The 22,908-nt window shown below is 51.9% G+C and overlaps 1 protein-coding gene across 2 annotated transcripts; it reads left to right on the top strand.

Moving 5' to 3' along the window:
- Window positions 1-843: 843 nt before the first annotated feature.
- On the top strand, window positions 844-22,203 carry YWHAB (tyrosine 3-monooxygenase/tryptophan 5-monooxygenase activation protein beta). 2 transcript variants are annotated; one of them, XM_068149776.1, is made up of 6 exons: window positions 844-948; window positions 11,392-11,692; window positions 13,377-13,500; window positions 14,689-14,852; window positions 17,343-17,438; window positions 20,028-22,203. In XM_068149776.1, exons 2-6 carry the CDS (start codon window positions 11,399-11,401, stop codon window positions 20,082-20,084), a joined length of 735 nt encoding a protein of 244 aa, XP_068005877.1. In that variant the 5' UTR covers window positions 844-948; window positions 11,392-11,398; the 3' UTR covers window positions 20,085-22,203. The 2 variants fall into 2 exon arrangements, with proteins under 2 accessions (XP_068005877.1, XP_068005876.1); XM_068149775.1 differs by lacking the exon at window positions 844-948 and adding an exon at window positions 6,234-6,334.
- The last annotated feature ends 705 nt before the right edge of the window (window positions 22,204-22,908 follow it).

The following is a 22,908-nucleotide window of genomic DNA, read 5'->3' as shown; positions in this document are numbered from 1 at the left end:
GACCGAGCTAGACTTTTCCTCATGCCTCAGAAATGCTCTCTCGCCATTTCTCCAGTAAATGTCATTTATGACAGCTGCACAAAGCTTATCTCCTTGACAGGAATCTCGATTCTTCCAGTGCGAACCTGCAGTTTACATTGCACGGAGGAAGCCACCGCTGAAAGCGCTCCAAGGTGACCTTGCCATTCAAAGCATTTGTGGAACTTTATTACATCTGAGCTGCAGAGCAGGAAGGCACCCACTGCGATCTGCGGAGATGTCCCTTATGGTGCGGTTCAGTCAGCAAACAGCAGTGACAGATGGCAGGAGAAGCAGCAATGCTCTCTTCTAGGCGCTGGCGGAGCTGCCCGCGCGGCTCTCGCCCCTCCGCGCGCACCCCACCTCCCGAGCGTGCCGGCGCTGACCAGGGCCCGCCCCGCGCGCGTGAAGCGAGCTCAGCCGAGACAAAGAGCTGGCAGCCCGAGGGTGCCAAGGTGCGACAGGGCAACCAGCCCTCCTCCGGCTGGCTTTGCGCGGGGGGCCCCACAGCCCCTCGGCTTCTCGGAGCACCGAGTGCGGCGCTGAGGCGAGCCGCCCTTCCTCCGGCCGAGCCCAGCCCCCTCTCCCGGACACCGGTGAGCGCCTCTGTGCCGGCGGGGTGGGGCGCGGCGGGCCGGGCCCTGTCTGAGCGCAGGGGAAGACGGCGGCGCCAGCTCCCGCCACGGCGGCGGGCACGCTCCGCGCCCCCCCTGTTGCCATAGCAACCCGGAGCCGGCTGCCGCCCGCCGCTGCCGGCCCAATGGGGAGGTGAGAGGGGCGGTGGCGCCCCCTGGCGCCGGAAGGGGCGTGGCGCGGCGCCGGAAGCGGGGCCGGAGCGCCGCAGGGTGTGTGTGCGTGCGCCGAGCGGCCGCCGCGCTCCCATCGCCTCGCCCGCCGGGATCCAGGCCGCGCTGCTGCCGCCCCCGCCAGGTGAGGGTCCCGGGCCCTTCCCCGCGGCGCCACTCGCCGCCCGGGCTCGTACCCCTTTCTCACGCATATCCCTTCCGTCTTCCCCCGGCCGCCGGGGTCGGGCCGCGCCACTGCGGCCCCGCGGGAGCGTGCGGGGGAGGCCTCCCCGGCCTGCCCCACGCCTCCCCGCCCGGCCGGGTCCGCTCCTCCCCGCCGGCTTGGGGCTGGCGCAGCCCTGCGGCGGGGAGGGGCTTTGGAGGCCGCGCTGGGCCGCGGGGGCTGCCTCCGGGAGGGTCCCCGCGCGGGGGGGGTGGGGGTGCCGTGGGCCCTGCCTCCTTCTTCCCCGCTCCAAGTAACGGTGTGACCCTCCCTCGGCTGCCGCTGCGGAGCCGGAGCGGGCGGCGCCGCCGAGCGCCCGGCCCTGCCCCGCCCTGAGTGAGTCACCGGCTCCCCGGAGGGCGAGGCTGGCCGCGCACACCTGTACCGAGCGGCCGCGCCGTGGGGGTCTCCGGGCGGCGGCCGGGGAAGAAAGGGAAGCGATCCCTTCCGCGCCGGGGCCGCTCTCGGTCACGGCCAGCCTCTTCCCCGGGGCTCCTGCCTTCACCACCCAAACCAGGGGAGGGGTCGGGGCGTCCTCGCCGCTTGACAAAAGCAGGAGCTCGGTGCCCAGCCGACCGGCCGGGCCCGCGCCGCCGGGGAGGGGAGGTGCGGCTCCGGGGCCGGCTGGTGTGAGGCTGCTCACGTAGGACCGAAGGCCATCGCGGAAACGCATAACGTTTGAAAAGGGAAACAAAATAGCTTCATTATTTTCCAGTTCTGATCGTTTGTGTCCATCCGGGAATGGAGGTGCGTTTAGGGAGGTGGTTTCAAGCCAGGCGCAGCCTACTAAAAGGCTGAGCAGTAACCCGAAGCTAGCAACCAGAGGTTTTATTTGAGGTATCCGTGAGCAGATAATAATCGGGCTGGTCGGAGTCAGTGGCATGGAATCACTGTGTTAGCATGTGGGAGCGAAAATGCCTCTCATCCAGGCATCACAATGTACATGGGGTCGCTTGCAGCTAAATTCTTTATTAATAGATAAACCAATTCTTTTTCCCCCGTGGTGGGAAACCAAACTGCACCTCATGCAGCACCAGGAAAATCTCAATTCCTCCATATAAACAGCAGGGAGTTTGACAGTGTTTGTAGGGCTTTGTGGCTGCAGGGATAGCTGTGCCTGCAGACAGACCTGTAAGGACACCTCAGGACAGACGTCTTTGTACCACTTGATGAAAAGAAAGGCTTCTAATTTAAAAGAACTCAGCTGGTCTGGAACAGAAAACGAGGATCTGAGTGCCTTTGTCAGCCTGCGTGTCCAAGGGCTGCAAAAATGTGGTCTGTGTGATATTTTGTTTATTAAATGGGTACCAGTGCAGCGATAGACTGGCTGCACAGATGGGCCTGGTGCAGCTTTCTCAGCCTCATTATGTCAGTGCCTCATGTTCTGATCTCTGCTGTTTTGATGTTGAGTCTCTCTTTCTTTGTTTGTTGTTGTTTGGTGCTGTGTTTTGGGGTTGGTTTTTTTTTGAAGCAGGCTTTTGCCGGTGTGCAGTTTTTTGTGCTGCATGTGAACGACCTCAGGAGAGAGAGTTCAGTAAATAATTACTGAAATAAGTACTGAAATCTGTCTGGTGTCCTGATACATCCCAGTAAGGCTGATTGTTCCAGTAGTGTCTCTTGTGTAGAGCCATAGAGTAGGTTGGAAGGGACATCAAAGATCATCTAGTCCCAGCCCCCTGCCATGGGCAGGGGCTCCTTCCATGAGACCAGGTTGCTCAAGGCCCCATTCCACTTGGCTTTGAGCACTTGCAAGGTTGGAGCTTCCACAGCTTCTCTGGGCAACCTGTTCCAGTGCCTCACCATCCTCATGGGAAAGAATTTCTTCCTAGTGTGTAATCTAGATAACTTCCAGTTGGAAGCCATTGGCTCTCATCCTCTCAGTACAGGCCTTTGTAAAAGGTCATAGTAGTATCACAGTATCAGTCAGGGTTGGAAAGGACCTCAAGGATCAGCTAGTCCCAACCCCCCTGCCATGGGCAGGGACACCCCACACTAGATCAGCCTGGCCAGAGCCTCATCCAGCCTGGGCTTAAACACCTCCAGGGACAGGGCCCCAACCACCTCCCTGGACAACCCATTCCAGGGCTTCACCACTCTCATGAGGAAGAACTTCCTCCTCACCTCCAGCCTGAATCTCCCCACCTCCAGCTTCATTCCATTCCCCCTAGTCCTATCACTCCCTGAGATCCTGAGCAGTCCCTCCCCAACTTTCTTGGAGCCCACTTCAGATACTGGAAGGCCACAGTGAGGTCACCTTGGAGCCTTCTCTTCTGCAGACTGAACAGCCCCAACTCCTTCAGTCTGTCCTCATAGGAGAGGTCCCTTTCCAGCTCCCCTGTAGCCCCTTTCAAATACTGGGAAGACTGTTCTAAGTTCTCCCTGGAGCCTTCCCCAGCCTGAAGAAACCCAGCTCTCTCAGCCTGTCCTCACAGGGTAGTGTTCCAAGCCCTCAGATCATCTTCATGACCTTCTCTGGTCCCACTCCAACGGTTTCACATCCTTCTGTGCTGGGGGCTCCAGAGCTGCCCCAGCACTGCAGGTGGGGTCTCAGCAGAGCACAGCAGAGGGGCAGAATCCCCTCCCTTGACCTGCTGCCCACAAGCCCAGGATGTGGTTGGCTTTGTGGGCTGTGAGTGCACATGTATGGCCACACTTTTTGCCCCACCCTGTAATAGAAATACCATCAGTTTATCATTAACAAAAGTGATTTACCTGTCATGTGAATCCCTTAGTTTGGCATGAAGGTTTTGCCTGGGGGAAGACTTTTTTTTTGGGGGGGGGGATAACTTCCTATTCCCTTTCTGGACCCTAGCCAAAGTTCTGCTCCTTGGAACAGAAAGGTGTTGCCATGTAAGTATATTGTAAGTATATTATTTGGGGGCTGCTTGCCTCCACCTGCAGCTGTCCTGTGTGAAGTGCCAGAGGTGTGTGGCAGTGCAGTCCTGCTCCCCCTTCTTTCAGTGCCATTAAGTCTGAATGCACAAGGCTACTGTCACTAAGTTTGGCTTGCCCAGACAGTGTCAGTGTTCCTGCAGGCTCTGGGGGTACTTAGAGCAATTTCATCTATTTTTTCTTCCCCTGTGGAGACTAAAAGCCATTTAGCTGTGGCTTTCCAGAGTGTGAATGTTATCTGAATGCTTGCACAAAGATTTGAGCTGAAGGCCAGGGCATGCTGTTAAATCAGTAGATGCAGAGGAGGCAGTGCTGCACAAGGTCAGCAAGAATATCACAACTGTGAAGTCATTTTTCTTCCCCTCTCATTGCTTGCAGCATGCTTTACTGAACCTGTTGCTACACCCAAGCTGGTGGCAGCTGGGGAAGGTTTCACTGTTGGGACCTTAGCAGGCAGGTTCATCTTCTAATCAGTCATTTAACAGTGAGTGGTGTGGCCCTTGGGGGAACCAAACCAGAGAGGCACAGCTGAGACATTCAAATTCTAGGACAAAGCAGGGAAGCTTCCCTGAGCTCCATTTGAAGGGTTGATTCCTTTCCTGTGTAAAGGCTGTTGGGAGTGGTGTCTGTGGGTGCCATCTACACCATGTAGGCAGCATGCGTGTGCCTGAGCTCCGGAGGAGGATTTGCCATGTGGTCTAGGAACAGAAGCAGCTGCAAATGTCCTTTGCAGTCTCACTTGGCTCAGGTGAGTGTTTCATTTCAGAACGAATTGCCCATCCAGAAATCAGACAAGGAGTGTTCCCAGGTGCCCAGGTTGCAAGGTCAAGCTACAAATTCTGTAGCCCTCTGCTGCCTTTCTTGCTGCAGTTGAGTGACCTTAGAAAGCTTGTGGCCGGGTGGGATGATTCCATCCATCCCCTACCACCAAATCTGGCCTGACACTCCTCTCCCAGTGTGATGTGCAGTCTGTTAACCCACATCCCTGCTTGACTCCTGAGGCACCAGTGTGCCAAACCAGTAACCACACTGCTTGCTCACCAGTTTGGTGGGGTTTTTTCACCAAAGTGGAAGCATTTGTCTGATGGGCTCTCAGTGCTTGCTATGAAAACAGCACCCAAAAATCAATGCCTTAATTAGCATCAGAGGAGCAGGTCACTGAGAGGCTTCAGACCAACGTGGGCTTATTGGTATTGGCCTGGCAGTTCAATACATTATATAAGCCAGAGGTTTTTTTTCATTGTCAGTTCTCATTTGGTTTCTGCAGACTTCAAACACGGCTGCTTTTCATCTGTTTTGGCTTTGTCCTAAACATCTCATGGAGGCTCTGAAGCAGCTGTAGTAACTGCTGAGCAATAAGATGCAGTTCTCCAGCATCCTGCTGAAGAGCATGATCTGAATGTTGCACTCCTTGGCTGTTTCTGAGATGTAAACCTTCAGAGCCAGGCCGGCCACTCCTGAAAGATCAGTTGCTGTTCCCAGGGTGGTTGCACCATCCCCTTTTTACTGCAGTGTCTACTGAAAGTAGCAAAGCTGTTGCAAACTGAGCCTCTTGCTGGCTCTGCCCTCCCCTTTTGATGCTTTGTAAGATGTTTGAGTCTTGTCCTCAGAGGTGTAAAGCCCTTTTTTTTCGGGGGGGGGGGGGGGAGGCAGGTACTTGTAACTTCCAGTACCTGTATTCACGCTGGTTTGTGTTGGGGAGAGAGACTGAAAGATGTCTAAGGCTGTATGTGGGGATAGAGTGAAAATGGTTTTAAAATCAGCTTTTGCTGTGTGGGATTTGGGGTGGTGCAGATTCCTGGCAGCTGGTACCAGTGGCTGTGACTGCTGGCTGGTGGTTGGCACTCCCCGTTGCAAACAGCGCCCAGCCGCTTCTGTCGGAGGGCTGCTGGGTTGTGGTCTGGCAGATTCTTAAGAAGACATTGTCTTAAGAATTTGAAGTGCATTAACACACCTAATAAGAGACTCTTCTGCTTAGAATGGGCAGCTCTCAGGCCCCCTCCATGGCTGTGGTCTGCACCTCTCCACTTTCTTTTCCATCCTCCCCCTCTCCCCGCTGCCGGCGCGGCATGGCTTCATTAGCGCTAGAATAGATCATCCCTCTTGGCCTCCTGTTTGTCACCTCTGTGTGTTGCTCCTAGCTGCAGGTAACCTTTGTGAGGTGGCTTCTGTTTGTGGCCTAGGAGTATTTTTAGCTGTAGGCTTTGCTTGTTGGAGACTGTGGCACACTGATCCATTGTTAGAGTGCGGCTTTCATCTCCTCTATGGGAGGGACCAGTTATAACTGATAGTTGCTTCTTTGCCTTTTCAAACATCACTCCTTTCCTTGTATCTTTTTTCCTTCTGGCAAACACTTCCCTCCTTTGGAGCTCAAGCCAGCATAGCTCTGCAAAGCTCTCTCCAAGCCTCTCACAAGGTAAGCAGTGGAGAATCAAATGAGGATTTTCAGCCTTCCTTCCCAGTGAGTGAAGTGGTGGTAGGCTTGCTGTTGATGGCAGGTGCTTCGGGGTGGGCAATGATGTTCCTTACTGCATTGGAAGTTCTGTCCAGCCCCTGTCACTGAGTTGTGCTTTGTGTTTCACAGCAAACCCGCCTCAGTACAGATGTTAAGACTGATTGAAGAACCCAGGCTCCTGTATGCTTCAGTGTTTTAAGCCAGTGAAGTTCTGAGGAACCCCATCATCAGGAACTGGCTTGAGTTACATTTAAGATCTGCATAAATCATTTACATGACTGAGGAAAGTTGTGTGATGGGAAGCAGCATTCTAATGCTTTGTGCCAGTGTTTTGCCTGTAGAGTGCCTTTGTTAAACTGGTTTCCAGATCTCTTTTTTTACCCACTGGGTCTTTATGCCTTTGCAGTTCCTCCTGCCATTTCCTTCACGTGTCCTTATATGACCCCATCAACTGCTGTGAAATGACTTGCCTCTGAAGATAAATATGTCAGGGAGCTTGATAAAACAGACTGCACCATTTCTAAACTAAACCATACTGTTTGTAAACGGAGCTCTGCAGGGCTGGGATGAGACCACTGCTGGCAAAGTGCAGATCAAAGATAAAAGACTGACCTTTCAGTGGCAAAATGTAAACTGTCTGGGGGCTGCTCAGCTCTGGACATCAAGCAGCAGGCAGTCAGGTTCCATGAGGAGAAGAGGAGCTTCTATTGCAAGAAAGATCTGGAGGTGCTGGAAGGTGTCCAGAGAAGGGCCACAAGGATGAGCAGAGAGCTGGAGCTGCTCTGCTATGAGGACAGACTGAGAGAGTTGGGGTTGTGCAGTCTAGAGAGAAGGCTCCAAAGAGAGCTTCTTGTGGCCTTCCAGTATCTGAAGGGGGCCTACAAGAAAGCTGGGGAGGGACTTTTAGGATGCTGGGTAGTGATAGGGCTGGGGGGAATGGAGCAAAACTAGAAATGGGTAGATTCAGATTGGATGTCAGGAAGAAGTTGTTCCCCATGAGGGTGGTGAGAGACTGGCACAGGCTGCCCAGGGAGGTGGTGGGAGCCTCATGCCTGGAGGTGTTTGCAGCCAGGCTGGATGTGGCTGTGAGCAGCCTGCTGCAGTGTGAGGTGTCCCTGGCCATGGCAGGGGGGTTGGAACTGGCTGAGCCTTGAGCTCCCTTCCAACCCTGACAGCTCTGTGATTCTGTGAAGGCAGCTGCAATAGAAATGCCTCTCAAAGCTGTTGTGTCATAGAATCATGGAATAGTTTGGGTTGAAAGGAACCTCTGAAGGCCATCTAGTCCAACCCTCTCTGCAGTGAGCCGAGCCATCCTCAACTAGATCAGGTTGCCCAGGGCTCTGTTGAGCTTCACTGCCCGAGAGGGAAGCTGGAACTGCTCTGAAGCAGCTTTGTTCAGGTGTCTGGTTGTGTGAAGCTGGCCCTCATAAGATAAAAAGCATTCTTCAGGTGTACTTTGTCCACTCACAAATTACTTCCTGCACTAAGCACGTGGTCTAAATTCAGTGCTGAGCTCACCAGGCTTGGTAAGACAGGACAGTGCAAAGAGGGCTGGCTTCTGCCAAGGGTGAACAGCCTGATGGTTTCATTAGGCTTGGCAGGTATCACTTCTGAGAAACACTTCAGAGCAGGGAGGGGGGGGAAGAAAAGTCACATCACAAACTCCACTAATCCCTTTCCATCCTCAGGAGCTCTCCTTTTGATAAGTCTGTAAAAGCCAATGTCAATATAGCATATCCCCATAGGAAAGCCTCTTGAGGAAGACAGAGCTAAATGAATCATCCCTTAGAGGAACCTGTCACACTGCTACCCACAGGCTGTCTTCTGCAGGGCTTTGATCTGAAGTCTGTGTCACCTTTTAATAGGTGCCAGAATCCACTGGTTGAAATGCAGCATTTGAAATGGAGCTGAGCTGCAGCCCAACTTTACTTGCAGGTCTGGTCTCTTCCCAGGAGCCTGGCTTTAGCATTGCATGTCATTGCTGAGGGCCTTCCATGGGTGGATCTATTCTTAGGTAGGATCAAAGACAAACAGGAGTGAGGGTGTCTTGCAAATAGATAGCAGGTAGGACATGTGGTTGCTGGGTTTGCTTGAGGAGCTTTGATGTGCAGTAGCAATGTTTGGCTTCACATCTTGGGTGATTCTTTAATTATGATTGTTTTTGATCAAGTGGATTATCTCCATCTGAAGGGATTGAATACACTCATCCCAAAATGGTTTTGTAGGTAGGACTCTGTCCTGGGCAGGAGGAAGCTCCAACTGCTCATACACATGAGGGGATCTGGGTCTGCATCTCATTGTCCTGGTTAGGGGTTCAATACAGGGTCCTGGTTTCCCTGGCGTGGTGTGGTTGGTGCCACTTGGATTGTAATGCAAGCTGAGCAGTGTGTCTGAGCCATTCTTCATCAGGAACCCTTGAGAGTGGGATCTTCAAAGGACAGAGCCAGGGAAAAGGCTACAGCAATGGCTGTCATCCTGGTGGCTCTTTAACAGGGCTGTAGGTGCTTGGGTAATGAACAGAAGCCTGTGAAAGACTGTTGTAAGCTTACTCTGCTGCTTTGCTTTGGATTGTTCTTTTAGAAGCTGTCTCTGGGCTGTTAGGTCTCAGCCTGGAAACTTCTCCTCTGGACAATGAGAGTTGGGATTTAAGGAGTGGGAGAGGAACATCATTGCTCAGTGCTGACAAGATGAACAGTTTGGAGTCTGTCTGAAAGTGGAGCTAGGCACCTGGAGAAATCCTGCAGCTGAATTTGGGGTGGCTGGGAGCTTGTGAGGTATTGAGATCCACCTTGATAAAGGCAAAGAAACTGAAGTTTTCCTGTCAACCTGACCCTAGGTGCTTGAGTGTGAGGCTGCTAGCCCAGTGGCTGAGGTTGTCTGGTACAAGTAAACACCACTCATGCTGCCTCACCAGTGCATTCCTTGCTGGCTTCGTTTTGCAGTGCCTATAGCTCTTCAGGGGCCTTGTGGTCATGTGATGCTGTTTTTCCCCTTGGCTTCTGTTGCTAAACTGCATTATCAGAAATGCTAAACAAGTTGATTCCATATAAACAACTAGTTTTTGCAGCAGTGACCATGTCCCATGTGGGCTTTGTGAATGTCAGTGCTACTAAGAAGCTTTTGAAAGCCTGAGCTGACTGCAGCCTCCCCTGCAGGCTGTGCAGCCTTGGCCAGCACAGGTAGGTTGATGCATGTGTGGAAAGCAGTTCTCTGGCAGGACAGTGTGGATGTGCTTTCCATAGTAGCCAACAGCAGCAGCTTTCTGGCTGTGGTTTATTTCAACCCATAGAAACATGGCCTGTAGTGTGTACGAAGGGAGCTGTCAGGTGGAGCTGTCCAGTGCTTCAAAACCCAAGACAAAACCCAAACCAACCCAAAGTGGTGGTGTCTGGGTTAGAGCTTGCAGTGTCTCCCAGGCTGAGCTGTGGCCAGTACAGGAAAGGGGAGAGATGTCCATAGGGAATATATTAGTGAGACTGGATGGGGTGCTTGGTGCCATGGTTTAGTTGATTAGATGGTGTTGGGTGGTAGGTTGGATTCAATGATCTGAAAGGTCTCTTCCAACCTGTTCTGTTCTATTCTGTTCTATTCTGTTCTGTTCTGTTCTGTTCTGTTCTGTTCTGTTCTGTTCTATTCTGTTCTATTCTGTTCTATTCTGTTCTATTCTGTTCTATTCTGTTCTATTCTGTTCTATTCTGTTCTATTCTGTTCTATTCTGTTCTATTCTGTTCTATTCTGTTCTATTCTGTTCTATTCTGTTCTATTCTGTTCTATTCTGTTCTATTCTGTTCTATTCTGTTCTATTCTGTTCTATTCTGTTCTATTCTGTTCTATTCTGTTCTATTCTGTTCTATTCTGTTCTATTCTGTTCTATTCTGTTCTATTCTGTTCTATTCTGTTCTATTCTGTTCTATTCTGTTCTATTCTGTTCTATTCTGTTCTATTCTGTTCTATTCTGTTCTATTCTGTTCTATTCTGTTCTATTCTGTTCTATTCTGTTCTATTCTGTTCTATTCTGTTCTATTCTGTTCTATTCTGTTCTATTCTGTTCTATTCTGTTCTATTCTGTTCTATTCTGTTCTGCTGTGCTTAGTGTTAATGAGACTGTTGGTGCCTATTTAAGAATAGAATAGAATTAACCAGTTTGGAAAAGACCTTTGAGATCATTGAGCCCAACCTATCACCCAACACCACCTAATCAACTAAACCATGGCACCAAGCACCCCATCCAGTCTCTTCCTAAACACCTCCAGTGATGGTGACTCCACCACCTCCCTGGGCAGCACATTCCAATGGCCACTTAGTCTTTCTGTGAAGAACTTCTTCCTAACATCCAGCCTAAACCTCCTCTGGCGCAGCTTGAGACTGTGTCTTCTTGTTCTGGTGCTGATTGCCTGGGAGAAGAGACCAACCCCTACCTGGCTACAACCTCCCTTCAGGGAGTTGTAGACAGCAATAAAGTCTCCCCTGAGCCTCCTCTTCTATAGGTTAAGCAACCCCAGCTCCCTCAGCCTCTCCTCATAGGAGAGTTGATAGCATTTCCCACTTAACTAGCAGCTGTGAGTTCTGCTTCACCCTTTGGCATGGAAAAAAAATAGGAATGGGTAGATTCAGATTGGATTTTAGGAAGAAGTTCTTCCCCCTGAGGGTGGAGAGACACTGGAACAGGTTGCCCAGGGAGGTGGTAGAAGCCCCAACCCTGGAGGTTTTTAAGGCCAGGCTGGATGTGGCTCTGAGTGACCTGCTGTAGTGTGAGGTGTCCCTGCCCATGGCAGGGGAGTTGGAACTGGCTGATCATAGTATCAGTCAGGGTTGGAAGGGACCACAAGGATCATCTAGTTCCAACCCCCCTGCCGTGGGCAGGGACACCCCACACTAGATCAGCCTGGCCAGAGCCTCATCCAGCCTGGCCTTAAAATCCTTGAGGTCCCTTCCAGCCCTGACAACTCTCTGACTGCCTTCCACAGCACAGGCGCTCAAGGGGCCTTTTCTCTGCTTCTCTTCCCTGCTGCTTCCAGGAGAGCCATGGATAAAAGCGAGCTGGTGCAGAAGGCCAAGCTGGCCGAGCAGGCCGAGCGCTACGACGACATGGCGGCGGCCATGAAGGCTGTCACCGAGCAGGGGCACGAACTGTCCAACGAGGAGCGCAACCTCCTCTCCGTCGCCTACAAGAACGTGGTGGGCGCCCGCCGCTCCTCCTGGCGCGTCATCTCCAGCATCGAGCAGAAGACGGAGAGGAACGAGAAGAAGCAGCAGATGGGGAGAGAGTATCGTGAGAAGATCGAGGCTGAGCTGCAGGATATCTGCAATGATGTGCTGGTAACGATCCAGCCGCGCAAGTCACAGGAGTTAGCCCTCCGGCCTCCTTCAGGGGGCTGGCTGGGGCTGGAGACGCTGCAGCACCTTAGCAGGGGGATTGTTTTGCATAGCCCCTTGCTTGGGTCCACTTCTAGCTGCTGTGTCATCTAGTTTGTTTCACAGGGTGTTACAGGTTGGAAGGTGCCACTAGAGATCTTCAAGTCCATCCCCCCTGCCAGGGCAGGACCATAGAATCCAGCACAGGTCACACAGGAGCATATCCAGACAGAGATGGAAAGGCTCCAGAGAAGGAGACTCCACAACCTCTCTGGGGAGCCTGTTCCAGTGCTCTGTGACCCTCACAGTAAAGGATTTCCTCCTTCATGCTGAGGTGGAACTTCCTTGTGCTGTAGTTTCCATCTGTTGCCCCTTGTCCTCCCACAGGGCCCACGTGAGCAGAGGCTGTCCCTTCCTTCTTGACACCCAGCCCTCAGATATTTATAAGCATGGTTAGATCCCCTCTCAGTCTTTTCTCCAGGCTGAAAAAGCCCCAGGGATTTGTTACAAAAGAGAATGTTTATTTTATTTCTCTTTTTTATAGTATTAAAAAGCCAGCAAGGCAGTGCTGAAGCCCCTCAGCTGGGGGTCACCATGCAAACAAATCTAAGCCTGGGGCACTGCTATGAGTCCTGCTAAAAGGCCTGCTGCATTAAATTCTTCCATTAATGAGTGCTGATGTCCTGAAGCTTGTTTAGTACCTTTTTGGGTACTAAAACCCCCCAGCTGGTTTCCCTATTTCTTTCCTTTAGAGGAGAGGGATTCTTTTCATTGCTGTTCAGTTTGCTGCAGATCAGGCTGGAGCAGTTTGCTGTCAGCACCTTCAGCCTTTACATCTCTTTCTGAATGCACATGTGCTGACTGGGCCATGTTTCAGCTGGAGCTGCAGGTAGAATCAGTTTGGTGGGGATCATTTCACTGCTCTGTATAGAATTCAAGCTTGTGGCAGCATAAGTGACTAGGGCTTGTCCTTAAGCTGCAGCTTTTTCTTGGCTTGGCTGTGAGCACAGCTTGGCATCAGTCTATGGCAAGGAAAATCAGTGCAGTCTTAAGCCCTGGTAGCCATTAGGTTCTGCAGGAGTGGGTAGGGTAGGGTAGAATAGAATAGGATAGGGTAGGGTAGAATAGGGTATGGTAGGATAGAATAGGGTAGGATAGAATTTCATTGAATTGAATTAACTGGGTTGGAAAAGACCTTTGAGATCATCCAGTCCAACCTATCACCCAGCACCACCTAATCAACTAACCCATGGCACCAAGCACCCCATCCAGTCTCCTCCTGAACACCTTCAATGGTGGTGACTCCACCACCTCCCCAGGCAGCCCATTCCAATGGGCTCTCTGTGTAGAACTTCTTCCTAACCTCCAGCCTAAACCTCCCCTGGTGCAGCTTGAGACTGTGTCCTCTTGTTCTGAGTGAGTTGTGGGCAGCTCAGGGCAGCAAACAAGCAGGTTTGGCTCTCTGGTTGTTTCCCTGAGTTGAGACAGCAGTAGGCAAAGCAATCAACACGTGATGTCCATAAGTCACTGTTAATGCTTTAACAGTTTGTGGTTACCATTGTGACAAAGGCTTTGTTCCAGACATCATTTTTATGACTTGGGAGGGGGTGGGGGAAAAACCAAATAAAAGTGATGTTTCCTTTCTCAGGAACTTCTGGATAAATACCTTATTGTCAACGCCACACAGCCAGAGAGCAAGGTCTTCTATCTGAAAATGAAAGGTGATTACTACAGATACCTGTCAGAGGTGGCATCTGGGGACAATAAGCAAAGTAAGTAAAGATGAAATCTTTGATCCTGCTGGGGGCTAACAGAACAAAGTATAAAAAAACCCTTCTGTTCTTCCCCCCTAATGTGAGTTGTTTATTTCTTTCTGTTGCTGCTCTGCAGTATCAAAGGTAGGTGCAGGGCAAGGATTATAGAATGATAAGAGGTTGGAAGGGACCTCCAGAGATCATCAAGTCCAACCCCCTGCCACAAGCAGGATCATCACCCAGGGTAGAGTTGCACAGGAATGCATTCAGACAGGTTTTGAGAGTCTCCAGAGCAGGAGACTCCACAGCCTCTCTGGGCAGCCTGCTCCATCACCCTTACTGCAAAGAAGTTTCTCCTCACGTTGAGGTGAAAGTCTTCACTGGAATTAACAGGAGTGACTGCCAGATGCTCACCGAACCAGTCAGACTCTGCTTGCAGCCCCTGACCTGAGGGGCTGATTCTAGAGTGTATTTGGCACTGTAAAATCCTCTTCCTGGATAATGTGGGCTTTTTTTTTCTCATGGAAAATGCTCTGTCCCTGTCTTCTCTTCTTTAAACTATGAATTTAACTCCCAAGTCTTCACTGCCTGCAAACATGGGATATTGGGTTACTGGGTCCTAAGCCAATGAATGCTGAAATGTGCCTGAGTTCCTGGTGAGAGCCCAATGTAGTCTGCCTCTTGCAGGCTCAGTTTGACACCATTCTGGAGCTCATTGTTACCCATGAGCCAGGAAAGGAACTGTTGTCTCCTCTGAAACCCCAGACTTAAATACAGAGCTGGTGACCTAGCTGCTTAGCCTTCCCTCCAGTCTCAACAGGCACCCCAAAACCCCATATGGTTTTAGCTGGATTTATTCTATACAGCTTCTCCAGCTAGGCTGGAAGTGACTGCTTAATCCTAGTGCACTCTGACTTAGGCAGAGCTTGTGTGCATTCAGAGGGGCTGGGGATTGATTTGTATTATGTTAAAATGTTCACTGCATTGCTTTGTCAAAGCATTACCTGAGCAAGTGTTTCTGCCTTCATGGTTCAGCCAGTGGTAGGCTTTTGCAGCTGAAAAAAACCGCACTGAAAGAAGCATCTCTGCACGTGGATTTGTATGAGCTTCTGCTGGCACAATAACCTAGGCCAGGGATGTAATCTCTTCCCCTCTGAAGTGCAATGATGTACTGTGCATTAATGTGCTTACAATGACTTCTTGCAGCAACGGTAGCAAACTCCCAGCAAGCTTACCAGGAGGCATTTGAAATTAGCAAGAAGGAGATGCAGCCAACACACCCCATCCGACTGGGCTTGGCCCTGAACTTCTCTGTCTTCTACTATGAGATACTAAATTCCCCTGAGAAAGCCTGCAACCTGGCAAAGACGGTAAGCACCTTCCTGTTACCAGCTTTGTGAGGGCTGAGGAGGTCATCACACAGACATTCAGCTTGGAAAAGACCCTCAGGGTCACCAAGTCCAACCATTGACCCTGCTCTGCAAGGCTCACCCCTAAACCATAGCCCCAAGCACCACAGCCAAACCACCTTGAAACACATCCAGGCTTGGGGATTCCACCACCTCCCTGGGCAGCACATTCCAATCCCTGACCACTCTTGCCATGAAAATATTCTTTCTAATGTCCAGTCTAAACCTCCCCAGTGGCAGCTTGAGGCCATTCCCTGTTGTTCTATCACTAATTACCTGTGAGAAGAGACCAGCACCAACCGCTACACAGCCTCCTTTCTGGTAGTTGTAGACAGCAATGAGGTCTCCCCTCAGCCTTCTCTTTTCCAGACTAACCATCCCCAGCTCTTTCAGTCACTCTTCATCAGATTTATTCTCTAGGCCCTTCCCCAGCTTCCTTGCCCTCTTCTTCCCCGGCTCCAGCACCTCCACATCTCTCTTGGATTGAGGTGTCAATAACTGGACACACTTGAGCAGTGTCCTCACCAGAGCTGAGTACAAGAGTACAATCCCCTCCCTGCTTCTGCTGGACACAGCATTGCTGATCCTAGCCAGGATTCCTTTGGCCACCTGGGTACTGTTGGCTCCTATTCAGCTGCTCGTCCATGAGCACCCCCAGGTCCCTTTCTGCCAGACAGCTTTTCAGCCACACTGCCCTGAGCCTGTAGTGTTGCTTGGGGCTGTTGCGACCCAAGTGCAGGACCTGGCACTTGGTCTCATTGAAGTTCACCCTGGTAACGTTGGCCATGGATCCAATCTATCCAAGCTCCTCTGTAGAGCCTCCCTGCCCTTGTGCAGGTCAGCACTCCCACCCACCTTGGTGTCACCTGCAAGCTCACTGATGACATGCTATGTCTGCATCAAGATCATCAATAAAGATGTTAAACAGAAGTGGTCCCAACACTGAGCCCTGAGGAGCACCACCTGTGGCCAGCTGCCAGCTGGATTTAACTCCATTGACCACCACACTTTGGGCCTATTTGCCCAGCCAGTACTTTATGCAGCAGAGCTTTGCTCAGCCAAGCCATGAGCAGACAGTTTGTCCATGAGAATTCTGTGGGGAACAATGGCAAAGGCTTTTCCAAAGTCTAGGTGGACAACATCGCAGCCTTTCCCTCATCCACCAGTCAGATCATCTTGTCATAGAAGGAGATCAGCTTCATCAGGCAGGAGCTGCCCTTCATAAAACCATTTTGACTGGGCCTGAGTTTGAGTTCACATGGTTGCAGTAGCACTTGTGGATGATTATGCTTTTTCTTGTCAAATTCCTTTAAAATGCTGTCATCTTGATTGTCATCACGGCACACTTGCTGCTAAGTTAGCCAGCTTTAAGCAAGTCTAATTTGCTAGTGCAGATCACAGAATTGTCAGGGTTGGAAGGGACTCAAGGATCACTGAGCTCCAGCCCTCCTGCCATGGGCAGGGATACCTTTCACTAAATCAGGCTACCCAGAGCCACATTCAGCCTGGCCTTAAAAAACTCCAGGGGTGAGGCTTTCACCACCTCCCTGGGCAACCTGTGCCACTGTCTCACCACCCTCATGGGGAAGAACTTCTTCCTAACATCCAATCTGAACCTCCCCTCCTCCAGCTTGGATCCATTCCCCCCAGTCCTGTCACTACCTGACATCCTAAAAAGTCCCTCCCCAACTTTCTTGTAGCCCCCTTCAGATACTGGAAGGCCACAAGAAGGTCTCCTTGGAGCCTTCTTTTCTCCAGACTGAACAACCCCAAACTCTCAGCCTGTCTTCATAGGAGAGGTGCTCTTCTGATCCATTTTACTGCTTACCCCTGTACAATCTATGTCACAACTTAATGATACCTTTGCCTTTTACTGCCAGTCTAAACCCATGAGACCTTCATTTTGAATGGAAGGATTGCTTTAACTGTTGTTATTAAGCCCACCCTCAAGCTGTGTGAATCTTTCTTCAGTAGACAGAGTGTGCTTGCCTCTTGTGTGCTTGCCTCTTCTGGGCTTTAACCTGGACCCCAACAAAGACTTCCCTTTTCCTGCTGTTTGTCTAGAAATCTGGTGCTCACTTTAGAGAGTGGCTTGAGTTGGAAAGGAACATAGAGATCATCTAATTCCAACCCCACTAGATCAGGCTTCTAAAAGCCTGAACTTGAACACTTCCAAGGATGAGGTGTCCACAACCTCTCTGGGCAACCTGTTCCAGTGTCTCACCACTCACAGTAAAGAACTTCCTTCTAACATCCAATCTCAATCTACCCTGATCTGGTTTAAAACAGCTGCCCCCTTTGGTTTGCATTCCTTCCTTTGGTGGGAAAGAAGAGTGGCTGGAGGCTTTTATGACAGAATTTGGTTAGTAATGTGGGAGGTTTGTAAGCTGTGTGTAAGCAGGAGGGAATGCAGAGAGCAGAGTGTCAGTGCTTTGTCTTGCATCTGTTTAGGCATTCGATGAAGCGATAGCAGAGCTGGACACGCTGAATGAAGAGTCTTACAAAGACAGCACTCTGATCATGCAGCTGCTTAGGGACAACCTCACTGTAAGTATCTCAGGGCACTCTTCACTCTTCCTCTAGGCTGCTGGGCCCCACTTAAGTGAAACTGGGCATCTGGAGGTTTGTGTAGCTCTCTGCCTTAAAAGCTTTTTTTTGTCTGCCCTCACTGCACTGCTTTTTGTAACCAGACCTGTCAGACTTGCATGTTTAAACCAGAAATCACTTGGTAGCCCCTGTAACAAACTGAGATGATTTGTAACCCGAAGTGGAGTTTGCCTGCCCTCAACAGCCAGCTTTTGCTGGGCTTACAGGCTTGTGCTGGCTTTTTGCTTGTCCTCAACATATTGTCTAGTCCATTATTCTTCAGCTTTACTGTTAGGTTAGGTCTGCATTGCTCTTAGCTGAGAATGCTGCACAGCTACTGCTAATTCCATTGTCTTCCCTGACAGTTTGTCTCAGTTTAAGGAGCTAGACAGGCTCTCTTAAAGTAGTTAAAGAAAAACTCCCCACAGGATAGAAGTACAGAATATTATTGGAGGTTTGACTGGAAGTGCTATTCATAAACTGCAAGCTACAGTGCAAAGCCCACAAAGCAGACAAAATGCATAGTCTGGGCTTAACACAGAAGCCCATTAAGCTAAAGTTTTCCCAGCCTCCACCAAACCAGGCCAAAAATCCAGGCCTCAGATGCTCCCTCCCCACCACCATGTCTCTTTGCACACCCCCAGTGCTGAACCCATGTGACACACCTAAAATTCAGCTCACCAGTTCCTGGCCCCTGCCAAGGCCTCCCTAGGCCTCACTCCCCTGCAGTCACAAGAAGGGAGCAGCATTGGGAAGGAGAGAGAGAGGGAATCTTTGAATTGTCAGGGTTGGAAGGGACCTCAAAGATCATCTACTTCCAACCCCCCTGCCATGGCCAGGGACACCTCACACTACAGCAGGTTGCTCACAGCCACATCCAGCCTGGCCTTCAAAACCTCCCTGGGCAACCTGTTCCAGGGTCTCCCCACCCTCATGGGGAAGAACTTCTTCCTAACATGCAATTTGAATCCACCCACTTGTGGTTTTGCTCCATTACTCCCAGTCCTATTGCTACCTGATGCTCTAAAATGGCCTTCAGCAAACGTGACTCTGCAGACAGTTTTATAGAGATGGAGGGAATGAAATAACAAAAATTACACTTTATAACAATTACTAGCAGGCGGGCAGCCGTGCTCTGCCAGCGGGCAGCCACCGTGGGCATCCGTGCTCTGCTAGCAGGCATCCGCACTCTGCTAGCGGGCAGCCACCATGGGCATCTGCGCTCTGCTAGTGGGCAGCCACCGTGGGCAGCCGCGCTCTACTAGCAGGAATCTGCACTCTGCTAGTGGGCAGCTGTGCTCTACCAGCGGGCAGCCGCGCTCAAATAGCAGGCAGTTGTGGGCAGCCGCGCTCTACTAGCGGGCAGCCGCGGGCAGCCGTGCTTTGCTAGAAGGCACCCACGGGCAGCCACGCTCTACTAGCAGGCAGTCGAGGGCAGCCACGCTCTACTGGCAGGCAGTTGCAGGCAGCCATGCTCTACTACAGGGCAGCCGCGGTGTACCAGCGGGCAGCCACGCCCTACTACCGGGCAGCCACGCTCTACTACTGGGCACTCACGGGCAGCCGTGCTCTACCAGCGGGCAGCCGCGCTCTACTACTGGGCAGTCGCGGGCAGCCGTGCTCTACCAGCGGGCAGCCGCGCTTTACCAGGGGGCAGTCGCGGGCAGCCACGCTTTACCAGTGGGCAGTCGCGGGCAGCCACGCTTTACCAGTGGGCAGTCGCGGGCAGCCACGCTTTACCAGTGGGCAATCGCGGGCAGCCACGCTTTACCAGTGGGCAGCCACGCTCTACTACCAGGCAGTCGCGGGCAGCCGCACTCTACCAGCGGGCAGCCGCGCTCTGCTACCGGGCAGCCGCAGGCAGCCACGCTCTACTGGCAGGCAGTTGCAGGCAGCCATGCTCTACTACCGGGCAGCCGCGCTGTACCAGCGGGCAGCCGTGCCCTGCTACCGGGCAGCCACTCTCTACTACCGGGCACTCGCGGGCAGCCGTGCTCTACCAGCAGGCAGCCACGCTCTACTACCGGGCAGTCGCGGGCAGCCGTGCTCTACCAGCGGGCAGCCGCGCTCTACTACTGGGCAGTCGCGGGCAGCCACGCTGTACCAGCGGGCAGTCGCGGGCAGCCACGCTTTACCAGCGGGCAGCCGCGCTCTACTACCGGGCAGTTGCGGGCAGCCACGCTGTACCAGCGGGCAGTTGCGGGCAGCCACGCTTTACCAGCGGGCAGCCGCGCTCTACTACCAGGCAGTCGTGGGCAGCTGTGCTCTACAACTGGGCAGCCGCGCTCTACTAGAAGGCAGTTGCAGGCAGTCACACTCTACTAGCGGGCAGTTGTGCTCTACCAGCAGGCAGCCGCTCTCTACTAGTGGGCAGCTACAGGCAGCCGCGCTCTACTAGCAGGCAGCTGCAGGCATTCGCACTCTTCACCTCCTGGACCTACCTAGCCCCTGGGGGGCTGTCAGTTCAAGGTTTGTTGTGTTTTCACTCATGACACTGCTGTACCAGCTGCCTGCTTTCACCTGAACGTGGGGTTGGTCTTTTTCTTCCAGCTATGGACGTCGGAAAACCAGGGAGACGAGGGGGACGCCGGGGAGGGAGAGAACTAACGGCTGCCAGGCTTCACTCTGTGTTCAGTGTCACCCTGTATCCTCCACATGTATCCCTTTGTGCGACGAGCAACAAGAATAGTACATCGACTTTCACAACCTCAACGTAGCAACAACTTTTCCTCAGTGGGGTCCAAGGGGTGGGCTGGTGTTTGGTGTAAGCCACGTGGGAAGGTCGCTTATCCCTATGGCATTCCGGACTTTCCCCCACACACACCTCCCCCCGTTCCCAACCTTCTTTTGTTTGTTTTTATTGGGGTGGGGTGTTTTTTTTTTGGGGGTGGGGGGGAGGGGGGTAAGGTTTTATTGCAGTTCCCATTCCCCTGTTTCTCTTTCAAACTGAACACTGTGATCAGGGGGAGTTTGTGTGGTCGCAGTTGACTTCACAAAGCTCTTCTCATTTGGTAGGGAAACAAACAAACACACAAACAAACAAATCAACATCACCAATAAACACAAGAGAGGTGTTCTGAACTCCGGCGAGCTGAATTTGGCACCACAAAAGAAGTCGAGGTACAATTCTCTTGTCAAGTTGTACAGGAAGATTCTAGAGGTTGTGTTGTGGCACCGGGGCACGGAAGGGAAGCGGTCGATGTGCGGCACCCAGGTAGTGGCACTGCTCTGAATTAGCTCAGCAGGCGCTCTGGCAGCGTTAGGGAACCCAGCCTGCAGCACCACGTCCGGTCAAAGCTCGCTTCTGGCCATCCTGTCTTTCTTGGGGGTGGGGTTTGGGTCGGGTTAGGAGGGCAGTGGGAGAGGTAGCAGCTTGGTCTCCAAAGCCCTGGCGCTGGCGGGTAGCTGGGATTTGACTTCTCCAAGTGCTTTCGTGCTCATACGCCATGCATGCCTAAGCCCCTTCCCGCAGCAATAACTTCCCTGATTACACCTTAGAATATTCTTCAGTAGTGACAATTCTTGGTTCACAGCCATGGACTTGAGGTAGGAGAAGATTCAATTTTTTGAATGGCCTTATTTAGTTTGGATGATACCATGAAGGGATCTGCCACTTTTTGCATTGCTTTGCTCTGAGGTGAATCGAAATCTCCATGGTGTTCCCATTTGGAATTGACCCTGCAGTCATCCACCCCCCCCCCACCCAGCCAGCCAGCCTTAAGTTCACCCTGTAGAATTTTTCCTCCCCTTGAACTCTCTTCATCCTCGACCCTCTCACCTGTTCAAGCTTCATGCAAGCTGTTCTGGACTCCCACAAATGCATCCTCTTTTGGTGATGGCAGCACGGGTGGGTGAGACCTGCTGCAGAGCAGGTTTCTCTCGGGGATGTTGGAGAGCTGCCGGTGCTGTTGCAAGTCTTCGCCTCTCCTCTGCCGTTTTTCAGTAGTACCAGGAGCTGGCTCAAATAGTCAGGCTTTCCCCATTTCTCGTGCTGGAATGCAGGCCTACCCCCTTGTAATATTTGAGCTCCAAAGGTCCTCCCCTGCTGCTCTTTCGACCACATCCCATTCAGTTAACCCTGACCAGAGCTGGGTGAATAACGCAGTGGAGAAGATGAGGAGCGGTCACCTCTTCAGTCTCGCGGTATCATCCCCCCCCCTTGCCTTCACATTCCACTTAGAGATAGGATCCCTCCGTTTGTCTGTCCCCATCTGTCTGCTGAAGAGAATTCCATGCACTGAATTTTACAACTCTCCCCCCTCCCCTCCCTTCCCTTCCCCCTCTTCCCAGCTGAACAAATCGTGCAGTTCAATAACTTGGCGCTTGATCAACGCAGTAGTGAATGTGGAACCGAGCCTGTCTGTATATCTGGTAGCTCTCTCTTCTTCTTCTCTTTCTCTTTCTCTCTTGCTTTGTTTTTAACTGACCAGTATTCTGCCTAAAGTTTGCTTCTGTGACGGTTCTCTTTGCCTAGCACACACACACAGACACACACACACACACACACACACACAAAGTGGTTGTGAGAATAGTATAGCGAAAACAAACAAAAAAGTATAAAAAGCAAAAAAAAAATTACCTGGTTCTTGATGTTCTAGAGTTGTGTATGTCTTTTTCGACGGTTCTAGTTTCACCTTCCACTGAATAATCAGGAAAAGTGTAAAAGGATTCCAAAAGTGAAGAATAAAACAAGTGAAAAACAAAAAAACCCAACCGGCGTAGCGGGGTCGCTTGTGTCTCGTCTGTGAGGTGTTTGGGGCAAAAACAACCAACCCAGCCTTCCCCTTCTTCCCCCTTCCCCCCCCCAAAAAACCCTCAACAAACCAAACCCAGGGGAGTAAAGTCACACTCACACACACACACAATCACCAAGGGTGGAAGAGACCCCCCCCAAGGATCACCAAGTCCAACCCATCACCACAGACCTCATGAATAAACCATGGCACCAAGTGCCACGTCCAGTCCCCTCTTGAACACCTCCAGGGATGGGGACTCCACCACCTCCCTGGGCAGCACATCCCAATGGCTGACAACTCTCTCAGGGAAGAACTTTATCCTCATTTCCAGCCTAAACTTTCCCTGGTGCAGCTCCAGACTGTGGCCTCTTGCTCTTTAACATCTTTATTGATGATCTGGATGAGGGCATTGAGTCCATCATCAGTACATTTGCAGGTGACTCCAAGCTGGGGGCAGGAGTTGATCTGCTGGAGGGTAGAGAGGCTCTGCAGAGGGACCTGGACAGGCTGGACAGATGGGCAGAGTCCAAGGGCAGGAGATTGAACACATCCAAGTGCCAGGTTCTGCACATTGGCCACAGCAACCCCATGCAGTGCTACAGGCTGGGGTCAGAGTAGCTGAGAGCAGCCAGGCAGAGAGGGACCTGGGGGTGCTGGTCGATGGTAGGCTGAACATGAGCCTGCAGTGTGCCCAG

Source organism: Melanerpes formicivorus, unplaced genomic scaffold, assembly GCF_026170545.1.
Source record: "Melanerpes formicivorus ecotype bairdi unplaced genomic scaffold, bMelFor1.0.p_v2 SCAF_19, whole genome shotgun sequence".
Taxonomy (NCBI): domain Eukaryota; kingdom Metazoa; phylum Chordata; class Aves; order Piciformes; family Picidae; genus Melanerpes; species Melanerpes formicivorus.
This window is presented reverse-complemented; position numbering and strand designations above follow the sequence as displayed.

Bases quoted from the DNA above. Each gene is read 5' to 3' on its own strand.
- YWHAB (XM_068149776.1), top strand. From the start codon at position 11,399: ATGGATAAAAGCGAGCTGGTGCAGAAGGCCAAGCTGGCCGAGCAGGCC. The intron at 11,693-13,376 runs GTAACGATCCAG...TTCCTTTCTCAG, and splicing joins ATATCTGCAATGATGTGCTG to GAACTTCTGGATAAATACCT. The intron at 17,439-20,027 runs GTAAGTATCTCA...TTTTTCTTCCAG, and splicing joins TGCTTAGGGACAACCTCACT to CTATGGACGTCGGAAAACCA.